Source organism: Dipodomys merriami, unplaced genomic scaffold (assembly GCF_024711535.1).
Source record: "Dipodomys merriami isolate MVZ:Mamm:240054 unplaced genomic scaffold, mDipMer1.0.p SCAF_2, whole genome shotgun sequence".
Taxonomy (NCBI): domain Eukaryota; kingdom Metazoa; phylum Chordata; class Mammalia; order Rodentia; family Heteromyidae; genus Dipodomys; species Dipodomys merriami.
This window is the reverse complement of record NW_027203381.1, coordinates 68,464,687-68,479,101: the sequence shown is the minus strand read 5'-3', so window position 1 is coordinate 68,479,101 and position 14,415 is coordinate 68,464,687. Positions and strand designations below refer to the sequence as shown.

At 37.5% G+C, this 14,415-nt stretch overlaps 1 protein-coding gene across 15 annotated transcripts in view; it reads right to left on the bottom strand.

Moving 5' to 3' along the window:
• The window catches only part of Dlg1 (discs large MAGUK scaffold protein 1), a 209,356-nt gene that overhangs the window by 187,585 nt on the left and 7,356 nt on the right, over positions 1-14,415 (bottom strand). For all 15 annotated transcript variants that reach the window (XM_070029891.1, XM_070029892.1, XM_070029890.1 and 12 more), the window contains exon 4: positions 129-295. In XM_070029891.1, the coding sequence (XP_069885992.1) occupies positions 129-295 (167 nt within the window). The remainder of the gene's footprint in view (positions 1-128; positions 296-14,415) is intronic.

The window sequence follows — 14,415 nt, the reverse complement described above, 5'->3', positions numbered from 1 at the left end:
AAGAATGTTTAATTCTGCTCTCTTTATTTAATTATAAATATTTCAAAAATTACTATTTTAATACCATTTTTTAAAGTAGCCCAAATAAACTGACCACAAAAAAGTTTTAGGGGGGAAAATGATCTTACCTCTACAGTAGGGCTAAGGCTGCTCGGCAGTGTTTCTGAAGTCACAGTAGTGCTTGGAAGACTGGAAATGTCCCAAGTATTTACAGGTTGGATTGGTTCAGACTGCTTTGAGCGATCTATACATTTTGGATTATCCAGTAAGGTCACTTCATAAAATTCTTGAATATCTAGAGATGAGGAAATGAAGTATTCATATTTCAAAATTTGTATTTTATATTCATAATGCAAAAGTATTCATATTTTCTATCTAGAGAACTTTTAGATATTCTTCAATGTATGCAATGCTAAAACAACTCACAGTAGAATTTTCACTTTAGAAAAACACATCCAATCCTATATCTAGTATTGAATATTTCCTCATGTCACTGTCACCATCATATCAAAACCTGAATGGCACAGTGTAAAAGTCATGCAAATTTCACATTTCATAAGTGCAAGTTGGGGCTGGGAAGTTGGTTCAGTGGTAGAGAGCTTGCCTCACATACGTGAAGCCCTGGGTTTGATTCCTCAGCACCACATAAGCAGAAAAAAGCCAGAAGTGGTGCTGTGGCTCAAGTGGTAGAGTGCTAGCCTTGAGCTGAAGAGGTAAGGGGCAGTGCCCAGGCCCAGAGTTCAATCCCTATGACTGACCAAAAAAAAACAAAAAAAAAGTGCATGCTGAGCAAGGCCTAGTAGATTAGGCCTGTAACCCTAGCTATTTTTAGGGAGGTGGAGTCTGGGGATCATAAACTTTAAGAGAACCCAGGCGCAGGTGGCTCACACCTGTAATCCTAGCTATTCAGGAGGCTGAGATCTGAGGATCACGGTTCAAAGCCAGCCCGGGCAGAAAAGTCCGTGAGACTCTGATCTCCAATAAACCACTAGAAAAGTGGAAGTGGTGCTGTGGCTCAAGACACAGAGCGCTTGCCTTGAGCTGAAGAGCACAGGGACAGCACCTAGGCCCAGAGTTCAAGCCCTACGACCAACCAAAAAAACCAAAAACTTTGAGAGACTCTGTTTCAACCAAATAGCTGGTCCCGGAAGTTTCACACCTGTCATTCAATAACAAAAGGAAGCATAAACAGGAGGACCACACTCTGCTTATTTTTGAGACCCTATCTCAAAAATAAGAAACACAAAAGGACTGGTGGAGTGGCTCAAGTTCCTGCTCAGGAAGCACAAGGTCCTGTATGTATAAGCAAATTATTTACCCTCTGATAACTTGCCACTGATAACTTATATATTGTTGCAAGGACTGGTGATCACAAGAAAATACTAGGGCATGACAGGATATAACAGGCTCTTCATACATGTTTAACTAGCATCATAAATTCCACAAATTAGTCATTACCAATATTTTGTATTTTTATCATCACTCTAAACTAGCAATGTAAATTCTTCAGGTAGTTTTAACTGTCCTTCCCAAATCAAAGTATATATATTTTTTTAATTTTAAAAATCAAAGAACTAATGACTTTATTCTCTAATCTGATTTAAATTAAATATACTATTTAAGAAAATAATCAGTTAAAGATATGGCAAGACCCTAAAAGAAACCAAGTTAACTCAACTCACTGTAGCACACTATAATTTTAAAATCAAATTTATTTTGCTATCAGCTGGAATCATATGAACTTAGTATATTAGCAGAGTTACTCACACTGCTCAGAAGCTTTGAGTGATAATCATATAACATTTAGATTCATACTGTGAGCTCTTTACTCACTTACTGGTATATTCTTTTGGATTGATTTTTTAAGAGAGAATTATTTAACAGCAAGGGTGAGGAACTATCCTGTGTAGAATCATGCACTATAACTAATTTTTAGACAGAATAATTTTTACTTCTAGTTTCTATTTGGATAACACTATTATCATTTTAAAAAAACCTCACAGAAAAGTAGGATAAAGTAATTCCCTTTTCAGTTTTAATAAGCAGAATTATAGAACTTTCCAAATCAAGGGCAAATTAGAAACTAATGTTTGGACATAATATCAACCAGCCTTACTGGAATACTACCAGATGAAGTAGCAGGAGATAAATTTAACCCACAGCCGGCCGCCAGTGGCTCAAGCCTATACTCCTAGCTACTCAGGAGGCTGAGATCTGAGGATTGCAGTTCAAAGCCACCCCAGGCAGGAAAGTCTGTGAAACTCTTCTCTCCAATAAACTACCAAAAAGCGGAAGTGGTGCTATAGCTCAAGTAGTAGAGTGCTAGCCTTGAGCTGAAGAGCTGTAGGACAGCCTCAAGCCCAGAGTTCAAGCTCCACCATCGACAAAAAACAACAACAACAAAAAACACAAGTCAGTAGCCTTTCTTTATACCAACAAAGTACAATCAGAGAGGGAAATCAAGGAAAAAAAACTCCATTTGCAATAACCTCAAAAAAGGGGAGGAGGGGTAGAAATAAATGTAACCTAGAATGGAAAGACCTTCCATGTTCATGGAAAGGTAGAATGAATTGATCTAAAAATTCAATGCAATCCTCATCCAAATCCCCATGACATTCTTTATTTAGACAGAGAAAACAATCTAAAACTTCATATAACAACAAAAGACCTCAAATAGCCAAAGTAATTGTAGGCAAAGAAAAAAGAAAAAAAGCAGTGCTGGTGGCATCACAATCCCAGAACTCAAGCTCTACTACAGAGATATAATATCAGCTTGGTACTGGCACAAAAGTAGACCCAAAGATCAATGGAACAGACTAGAAGACCCAGAAATAAAACCAGGTAACTACAGTTATCTGCTATTTGATAAGTGAGCCAAAGACATATGGTAGAAAAAAGATAGTCTCTTCAATAATTGGGCATCCATATGCAGCCAACTAATAGTGGATCCCTGTTTGTCACCATGTCTTACTATCAAATCGAAGTGGATCAAAGACCTCAATATCAGATGTGAAACTTTGAAATTTCTGCAACAAGGAGTAGGAAAAACACTAGGACTTAGAGGCATAAGCAGAAACTTTCTGAAGAGACCCAGGGGCACAGCAGACAGGAGAGAGACTTGACAAATGGGATTCCATCAAAATATGTTTCTGCACAGCAAAGGACATAAGTTACTAAACTAGAAAGACAGTCAAAAGCCTGAGAGTAGATCTTCACCAGTAATATATCCAACAAAGGCCTAAGAATCAAAAATACACAGATCAAGAAATTAACCCTTCCCAAAGCTAATAAACCAATCACTAAATGAGAAAAAGACCTAAGGAGAAAATTCTCAGAAGAGGTAAGAATGGCAAAGAAACCCATGAGGAAATGTTTAACATGCTTTGCCATAAAGAAAATGCAATTCAAAACAACTCTGAGATCCTATCTCACCCCAGTTACCTTAGCCAAATCAAGAATTTGAACAACAAATGCTGGTGGGGATGTGGGGAAAAATTAACCTTATCACACTGTTGGTGGAAATATAAACTAATACAACCACTCTGGAGAGCAATCTGGAGGTTCCTCAAAAAACTAGACATAGATCTTTCCTATGACCTAGCCATACCACCCCTGGGCATCATCATAAGCCAGGATACCATAAAGATGCTTGCACATCAATGTTCACTGCTGCACTATTCATAACAGCCAATTTATGTAAACAGCCCAAATGCCTTACAAACATACGAGAAACAAACAGTGCATATTTTCTCTCATATGGAGAAGCCAGATCTAAAAATACTGAGACATAATAAATTACACAGGACTAACAAATAGTGAGACTAAAGGAGGATACTCTTAGGGGAGGAACACAAAGGCGCAATGCCTATGTGCATCTGATCGTAAAAAATATTATTTTTGTTTTTGGTCCGGTCGTGGTGCCTGAACTCTGGGCCTGGGCACTTTCCCTCAGCTCTTCAGCTCAAGGCTAGCATTCTACCACTTGAGCCACAGCGCCACTTCCAGCTTTTTTCTTTTTGCATATGTGGTGCTGAGGAATCGAACCCAGGGCCTCAGGCATGCAAGACAAGCGCTCTACCACTGAGCCACCTTCCCAGCCGTGATCGTAAAAAATATTATTTATCGAAATGAACTCCAGGAAATGGAAACGAGGTTTTTTTTTTTGTCTTATTTGTTCAGTTATCTGTCTTTGAGAAGGTAAAGGGGGGCACAGAAATGGAGAGACAAAAGGTGAACAAATGCAGCGGTCATACTCACTAGACATTATGTTGAAAATGAACTATACAATTTGTGGGGGGAGACAGGAGGGAAAACCTTGGCCAGCAGGAAGGAAGGGGCAACACTGCTCAAAAAGAAATGTATTCATTACCTGAACTTATGTAACTAACACCTCTATATATCACCTTTATAACAATAAAAAATAAATAAAAATTTATTTATTTATTTTTGGGGTCCATTCATGGGACCTGAACTCTAGGTCTTGGCACTATCCCTCAGCTCTTCAGCTCAACGTTAGCACTCTACCACTTGAGCCACAGCGCCACTTCCGGCTTTTTTTTATTTTTGTTTATATGGTGCTGAGGAATCGAACCCAGGGCCTCATGCATGCAAGGCAAGCGCTCTACCACTGAGCCATCTTCCCAACCCCATAAATAAAAATTTAAAAGGAGGATTTTTCTTTCTGTCTGGTTTGGAGAGGGGCAAAAAGAAGAAAAAGAAATGGAGGGGGGCTGGGAAGGTGGCTCAGTGGTAGAGTGTTTGCCTTGCATGCATGATGCCCTGGTTCGATTCCTCAGCACCACATAAGCAGAAAAAGCCTGAAGGGGCTGGGAAGGTGGCTCAAGTGGTAGAGTGCTAGCCTTGAGCTGAAGAGCTGAGGGACAGCTCCCAGACCCAGAGTGCAGGCCCCACAAACTGGCAAAAGAAAGAAAAAGAAAGAGAGAAAGAGAGAAAGAGAGAAAGAGAGAGAAAAGAAAAAAGAAAAAGAGGGACAAAAAAATGAATAAATGCACAGTGCCAGTAGATACTATGTTGAAAATGAACCATACAAACTTGTGGGTGGGGACTGGAGGGAAAAACTGGGAAAGAAGAAAGGGAAGAGGTAGCGTTGTTCAAGAAGAAATGTAAGTCATTTGTAAGACATTGCTGACTTATGAAACGGCAAACTCTTTGTACATTACCTTTATAATAACCATTTAAAAAATTAATAATAATAATACTGCCAGGGAAAACTGTACGTGAAAGCACTTTATAAACCAGGAAGCACTGCCTAAAACTGACATTCACCCATCATAAAAAAACTGAAACTTCAAAAACCTAAGTATCACCTATGAATTATTCTTACCAAAAGTTAACTCCATCCTAAATCAAGTCTTTAGAACCAATTTCTACTTCACAGGAAATAGAATACAGGAATATGTTAAATGACAACAAAGCAAGGCAGGAAATAAAAGTCCAGAAGAGAATACCCTATGACAACTGGCCTCATCTCTTTAGAGAATCAATGTCATAATGCCAGAAGTCAATGGCTCAAACCTGTAATACTAGCTACTAAAGAGGCCAACATCTGAAAGATCACAGTTCAAAGCCAGCTCAGACAGAAAAGTCTGTAGGACTCCATCTCCAACCAGAAAATTGGTGACTTGTGGCGTGTGACTCAAGTGCTAAGAGTGCAGCCATGAGCCAGAAAATCAAGTGAGAGTATAAGGCTAAGTTCAAGCCCTGGTACTACACCAAAAACAAAAAAAGAAGTCAATGCCATAAAAGGGAAAAGAAATTATTTCAAAGTAAGGATGGATGTGTATTAAAGAAGTAAATATATGGCAACCAACAACAATGTCTGAGTCTTCGGCAATGTGAGTAAGACTGGGCAGAATATAAAAGATACTGTGATAACAATTAGGGAAATATGAATATGGACTATCTGCCAGAAAATACTAGGAAACATTTGTATTTTTTGTATAAGTAGTATGTTAGTGTGGGTATATTTAAATATTAGAACATGTATTTTATACATGTAGATTTACATATACAAGTACATTTTATAGATCCATCTACAACACATGCATGTATTCCTATAGTATTATTCTCCCAAGAACATGAAATGAGTGAACAGTTATCATATATATATATATACATCAAGTAGACATTACTCATGAAAAAATGTCTTACATTTATAAGTATTTTAAGTCAAGTTTCAAACCTCAAATTCCTGTACGTTTTTAGTTTGTAATTAACTAGCAAAAGCACTGCTAAATTATCCTAAACATTTCAAATGAAAGTCTATACCTGTGCTGACAAAAAAACCAAAACTTCCCAATGATTAAAAAATGCTTTCAGCCGGGTGCTGGTGGCTCACGCCTGTAATCCTAGCTACTCAGGAGGCTGAGATCTGAGGATCATGGTTCAAAGCCAGCCCAGGCAGAAGAGACCGTGAGACTCCTATCTCCAATAAACCACCAGAAAACCGGAAGTGGCGCTGTAGCTCAAGTGGTAGAGTGCTCGCCTTGAGCTAAAGAGCTAAGGGACAGTGCCCAGGCCCAGAGTTCAAGCCCCATGACCGACCAAAAAAAAAAAAAAAAAAATGCTTTCTAGCTGCCCAATCCAAGTTTCATTTGAGTACTGGGTATATGAAATGTAATGAGTATATGCACATGAGGAACTCAATTTATAAATTTATACCAATTTAATAGTCACATGTGCCCAGAATAGTCATTCTATATAGGACAACAGAAAGCTAGACTGACTTAGCAGATAGTATAAACAATGAAGTGTCCATATGAGAATTTCCTTTTTAAATTCACTACCTCTTTGCTTCTAACTGAAGTGCCTTACCGCTAATTCCTCTATTCCATCAATAACTGGAAAATCAAATATCCATCCAACTATACTAGGGTTAAGACAAAATAAACCAAATAGAATGGCTATCATAAAAGAATCAAAGAAAACAGAAAGTAACAAGACATATTGGAGTCCTCATGGATTACCAGCAAAAATGCAAAATGACTAGTCAGAGAGTGATTTCTTGGGAAACATTGGACCTGTGGTCCAGCAATTCCACTTTTGGCTATATATGTGTATACATACATATATAAATATGGGCACTGATGGCTTATGCCTATAATCCTCGCTATTCAGAAGGCTGAGATATGAGGATTGCAGTTTGAAGCCAGCCTAGGCAGGAAAGTACACTTAACAATTAACCACCAAAAAGCCAGAAATGGAACTGTGGTTCAAGTGGCAGCACTGGCCTTGAGAAAAAAAGAGTCCAGTGATTGTGCCCAGGACCAGCACAACAGGAAGGAAAAAAAAACTAAACAAAGACTAAAAAATAGATTTGTTTACCATTTGTTACAGTAGCATTATTCATAATAGCCAAAAGGTAAAAACAATTCGAGTGCCCTTCAAAAATGAATAAAATGTGGTATTTGCATATAATGAAATATTATCCTTAAAAAGAAATTTTAATACGATTAAACCTTGAAAATACTATTCTATGTGAAATAAATAAGCCTGAAATAAAAGAATATTATATTCTTCCATATAGATAAGGTATTAAGAAAAGTTAAATTTATGAGATAGAAAGTAGTAGTCACAAGAAGCTGGGGCAGAATGAGGAAATGGAGAATTTCCATTAAGGTATTAATGGAAATTAATTTTAAGGCATCATTAATTTTAATTAAGGTATCCATTAATTATAAATTGATGAAAAAGTTTTGAAAATGGATAATGGTGGTGGTTGCCCAATAAGTGTATTTAATGCCACTGACCTATACAACTAAAAAAGGATAAGATGGTAAATTTTGTCATATATACTTGTTAGTGTTAGGGCTAGGGTTATTTATGTATTACTATAATAAAAAAAATAAGCTGACCATGAGTCTAGGTGAGCTCATAAATGAGTAAAATACATAGGATTTAATACATAGGTTTCTAAATACTTAGCTATCAGAAATCTTACTGAAGTCAGGTAACCTTTATCATCAGATAATTCCCATCTTAATTAATCTTGACCTATATCCATTCTTGACATTCTAAACATTCTACAGCTTATGCACTTTATTTCATTTGTCCACATTGTCTACATTTCTTTATTTTTAGGACACTACCAGAATAAAGTGATAAGCAATATAGTAACACTTCTTCAGAAACCCTCCATCACATTACTTCAGTTATGTCAGCTGAGATTTTTTTTTCAAAGAAACATCTAATCTAAAAAAGATAACCTATGGAAGAATGCACATACACTTCTTGTTCTTGCCGTGAGGAAGAGGAGGAGGGATGTGTATTAAGGTTTGAACTCAAGCGGGGCGCTGGTGGCTCACGCCTGTAATCCTAGCTACTCAGGAGGCTGAGATCTGAGGATCGCGGTTCAAAGCCAGCCCGGGCAGGAGAGACCGTGAGACTCCTATCTCCAATAAACCACCAGAAAACCGGAAGTGGCGCTGTAGCTCAAGTGGTAGAGCGCTCGCCTTGAGCTGAAGAGCTGAGGGACAGCGCCCAGGCCCAGAGTTCAAGCCCCACGACCGACAAAAAAAAAAAAAAGGTTTGAACTCAAGGCTTTGCACATGCCAAGCAGGTATTCGAGTCACCCCAATGCTTTTTATGCTCGTTATTGTTTTAGTAGGGTCTCACATTTTGTGGGGGCTAGCTGGCTTGGGTCAGATCCTCCTACATGCTCCCCATGTAGCTTGGATGATAGGCACTATTGTGTTCAAGATTTTATTGGCTGAAATGGGATATCATGAACATTTTGCCCAGGATGGCCTTGAGCTGATCTTTGCTTCTATAATATCTAGGACTACAAGTATGAGCCACCATCATCTCAAAAATACTTGTTTTATTTTTTCCAAGTTAGCAACAGTCCTTGTACTTTATAGTTAATCTACATTTCACTTGTCAGAAAAAAATTGTATTGATGATGAGAAATACAAAGATTCAGCAAAAGAAAAAGTTAAGATTGCCACTGTAATAAGGTTAAGTATTTCTACAAAATGACATTCTGAAATTAAGTACTTTTACCACTGTCTTTACTGAGGAGAATACTTTGAGTTCTAAAGTAATTCAGAATTACTGACATTCTAAAATAAAACAGAATTTATCAATCGAACAGAAGTTAAATAGAAGATAAAAGTAAATGGTAAATCCAAATATACTACCAAATCTCTCACATTTCCTAAAAATCTAAAATGCCAAAGTCAGATAAAATTGAAGTTACTCTCAAAAGAACTCTGAAAACAAGGAAATCAATTACCCTCTACAATTAAGGTGTTGGACCAATAAAGACTACTGGAGTGAATAAGTTAGTGAATAAGTTTTTTTTTTTAAGAGCTAAAAGGTGAAATGACATATGTCATTTTTGTTATATTGGAATGTTATACTTGGAATGTTATATTTGGAAAACTGAAGAAATTAAGGGGAAAAAATAACTAATACCTAAGGTTTTTTAGCTCACAAAAGCTAAATACTGGAACTGGAGGCATGGCTCAAGTGGTAGAAAGCCAGTAAGTGAAAAAGCTAAACTAGAGTACAAGGCTCTTGAGTTCAAGTCCCAGAACTGGCACCAAAAAAAAAAAAAAAATGGGGTGGGACATAGCTCAGTAGAGCAAATTACTTGCTTACCACGTGTAACACCTTGTATTTGGTCCTCAGTATCAAAAAAAGACACACACACACACACACCAACAACAACACATCTAACCTAACACACACACACACACACACACACACACACACACACACACACACACACACACACACACACACACACACACACACACACACACACACACACACACACACACACACACACACACACCAACAACACATCTAACCTAAATACAAAGCTGGGTGCCGAAGGCATATGCCTATAATCCTAACTACTTGAGTGGTTAAGATTAGCAGAATCATACATAGGCAGGAAACTTCATGAAACCCATTCTTACTAATTAGGCAAGATGGCATGTATCTGTAATCTTATAGTTATGATGGAATGCCTAGAATAGGCAGATCATAGTCAAGGCACAAGCCCAGGCAGAAAGAAAAACCTTATTTTAATAAAACAAACCAGAACAAAAAAGGGCTAGTGGTGTGGCTTAGCAGTAGAACACCTACCTAGCATGTGCTGTAAGGTCCTGATTTCAAATCTCATGATGGATGGATGGAGAATAGATAGATTAGATAGAGTAGATAGATACCTAAAAAGAGGCTGGGTGGTAGCTTAATGGTAGAATGCTTACTGGGCAGATAGATTAGATAGAGTAAGATAGATACCTAAAAAGAGGCTGGGTGGTAGCTCAATGGTAGAATGCTTACTGGGCATATATAAATCCTTGACTTTGATCCCCAATAGTACAAAAGAAAAACTAAAAACATTAATTTTTAAAACTTTTAATGACTATAGTTTAAGATGTTACAGAAACTTAAGTATGTATTCATTTTAGATTTCTTTAAGTGTCAAAAAAAATTTGAAAATTATTACAGTGGAAAAAGATAGGGGTCATCTAGAGGTGTCTGAATGGGAGAGAATTGTACCACTAAGGGAAAAAAATTAAATTAACCTCTTTGATAGAGATTTTTTTTCTGTACATTGGTTTATAAAAACAATTCATGTAAACATACAACAGAGGGGCCCATCATCTGCACTGGACAGAGATGAAAATGAACTAAGCAACCCAAAGGCAGCGATGGGAAGGGAGGAATGAGAGGGAAAGAGGGAACAGCTTACACTAAACAAAAGCAAAGAAATTTAAGTATCACCTGATATGGAAGAAATAATTGTATTGTCAAAACTCATAGAATTCACAAACTTTGTAGACCATGATAATGACAATTTACATTGTGAAGTTAAAGTTTGTTTGAAACTATTCCACAATACTGTGAAATTTATGTAATTACCTAATCTCAATTAAAAAAGAGAAAAAAAGAAAAGTGAGAGAAGGGGTGGGTTAGGAGCAATGGGTGACAAATGTTATCAGACACTTTGTATTCATATACTGTTTTGTAGAATGAGAACTTCTTTGTACAACTACTTAAAGATAATAAAAAATTAAAAAAACAATTCATGTGTCTCAATAACAGGGGTTAGCATCCTTATACACACCTACACTATGAAAAACAAACTATAACTACTACAACAAAACAATACCTAAATCTCTCATACTATTTCATCAAAAACTGTAGAGAAAACAGAAGGGAGAAAACTACATAGCACCAAACACCTATTCACATACTTCACATCCAAAGCACTGACATCACCAAATGCTGGTGAAGATGTGGAACATTGCTGATGGGCATGCAAAATGGCACAGAGACTTTGGAAGAGTTTGGAATGTTTCTTAAAAAGCAAAACATTCAGTCTGGCACCAATGGCTCTGGCCTATAATCTTAGCTACTCAGGAAGCTAAGATCCAGGGATGGTGGGTTTAAGCCAGCTGGGCAGAAAAGCCCATGAGACTTATCTCCAATTAAATACCAACAAGCTAGAATTGGAGCTGTGGCTCTAGTGGCAGAGCTCTAGCCTTGAGCAAAGAAGCTCAGGGGCAGTACTCAGGCTCTGAGTTCAAGCCCCAGACAGGCAACAAAAACAAAACGCATAAATTCATCCATATTGTCCAACAATTATACTCTCCCTGGTATTTATCAAAATGAGTTTAAACTTAAAGCCACAAAAAATCCGACCAAAAAATGTTTACAGCAGATATATACACAACTGATAAAGCTTGGATCCAATCAAGATGTTCTTTGATAAGCAGATAAACAAATTTATTCATGGAGTACTACTCAGCAATAAAAGGATATGAGCTATCAAGACATGAAAATACATGGAACCTTAATGTACATTGCCAAGTGAAAGAAGCCAATCTAAAAGGGATACATACTTATGATTCCCACTATAAGATTTTTTAGAAAAAGCCTAATTTTATAAGAAAAAAGGCAGCAAAAAGATCAGTAGTGGGAGGGGGTGAACAGGTAAAACACAAATGCTTTATAAGGCAATGAAACTATTCTGTATATCACAATAATAAATGCATACATCAAAACACATTTTTATGTCCAGAGTAAATCCAAATGTAAACTCGGAACCTTAGGTGTTGACAATAAATGGCTTGTTATTTTTAACAAATCTACCACATTAATGTAAGATATTAACAGGAGAAGAAAAGGCATGAGAATATGACAACTGTACAACAATTTTTCTATAAATCTAAAATGACTGGAAAAATGTCTATTCATAGCTGAAATGAATAGGGGCAATAGAAAGGCAAAATGCCTATGTACATCTGATCATATGAAATATTTATAGAAATGAACTAAAAAAGGGGGAACATAACAAAATTATGTTTTAAAAATTAGCAATTTCATGTTATCAAAATATCTCCCAAATAGATAAAAAGAATTAAATGTTTTTTAAAAGTCTTGCATTGATTTTAAAAATGTTTCTATAATCTTGGGGCTAGATTATAATAACTTCATGGATTGTACTACTGGGCTGTACTTGTCAATCTACCCAATAAATGTCACAAATTAAAAACAAGACAAAAGACTACTCCCTCAAGCAGTCTTGGTTTACACGCACTTCTTAGCATGTGAGCTTCTTGCTGTATCTCACTAGGCAAAATATGATTCTTTGGTTATGTGTTTTTAGCACAAGAGGTCACTTAAACACAAGCTAACTACTTTCTCTGGTGCTCAATGAATAAAGTGAAAGAATTATTCCTTTCCATTAGGAAAACAAACAACAACAACAAACACAAAAAAACCTTCAGGTATCAGGGCACTAGTGCCTCATAATACTAGCTACTGAGGCTGAGATTTGAGGATTGTGGTTCAAAGCCAAATTAGGCAGGAAAGTCCTTGAGACTCTCATCTCCACTTAAATATTCTCTCTCTCTCTCTCTCTCTCTCTCTCTCTCTCTCTCTCTCTCTCTCTCTCTCACTAGTGCCTCATAATACTAGCTACTGAGGCTGAGATTTGAGGATTGTGGTTCAAAGCCAAATTAGGCAGGAAAGTCCTTGAGACTCTCATCTCCACTTAAATATTCTCTCTCTCTCTCTCTCTCTCTCTCTCTCTCTCTCTCTCTCTCTCTCTCTCTCTCTCTCTCTCTCTCTCTCTCTCTGGAAGTGGGAAAAATGAGATTTGAGGATTGTGGTTCAAAGCCAAATTAGGCAGGAAAGTCCTTGAGACTCTCATCTCCACTTAAATATTCTCTCTCTCTCTCTCTCTCTCTCTCTCTCTCTCTCTCTCTCTCTCTCTCTCTCTCTCTCTCCTCTCTCTCTCCCTCTCCTCTCTCTCTCCCTCTCCTCTCTCTCTCTCTCTCTCTCTCTCTCTCTCTCTCTCTCTCTCTCTCTCTCTGGAAGTGGGAAAAGCACCAGCCTTTAGCAGAAAAGCTCAGGGAGAGTAGCTAGGCCTTAAGTTCAAGTCCCAAGTCCGGCACATACACACTCAAAAAAAAATACAAATTTTCCAGAAACTTTAATCAGTTGTGATTTTTCATCTTACACACTGATTTTGAACATGAATTCTCATATTTTACTAATGAAGCAAGTTTCTAAGATGAAAATGTGTACATATAAAGAGAGTAACATTCTAGAAGAGTAGTTACTTCATACTAAATATAAACTATAGTTATCTGGCCTTAAATGATTATATGGAACATAAATAACTTTCAGAATAATTTCATTTTGGAGGACTACAGGAAAAGCAACTAGAGAGTTCAAGATAGAACCCTGCTATTTCAGAGGGGAAAACTGTATCAGTTCATAGATTAAAAGTACATACAACCGGGCACAGGTGGCTCACGCCTGTAATCCTAGCTACTCAGGAGGCTGAGATCTGAGGATCGTAGTTCAAAGCCAGCCTGGGCAGGAAAGTCTGTGAGACTCTTATCTCCAATAAACCACTAGAAAACCGGAAATGGCGCTGTGGCTCAAGCAGTAGAGCACTCGCCTTGAGCTGAAGAGCTGAGGGACAGTGCCCAGGCCTAGAGTTCAAGCCCCACGACCACCACCACCACCACCACCAACAACAACAAAAATACATACAATGGGGCTGGGAAGGTGACTCAGTAGTAGAGCGCTTGCCTTGCATGCATGAGGCCCTGGGTTCGATTCCTCAGCACCACATAAGCAGAAAATTAAAAAGCTGGAATTGGTACTGGGGCTCAAGTGGTAGAGCGCTAGCCTTGAGCTGAAGAGCTGAGGGACAGCGCCCAGGCCCAGAGTTCAGGCCCCACAACCGGACCAAAAAAAAAAAAAAGTACATACAATGATTTTATACACCAAAATACATCCTAACACTTAAATCTACTCAAGGACAGATACTGTTTCCTTCTAAACTAATATGTATACATATATATATATATATATAAAGCCATTTTTTATTTCTAAAGAGAAAAGAATAGCCTATAAAACTTA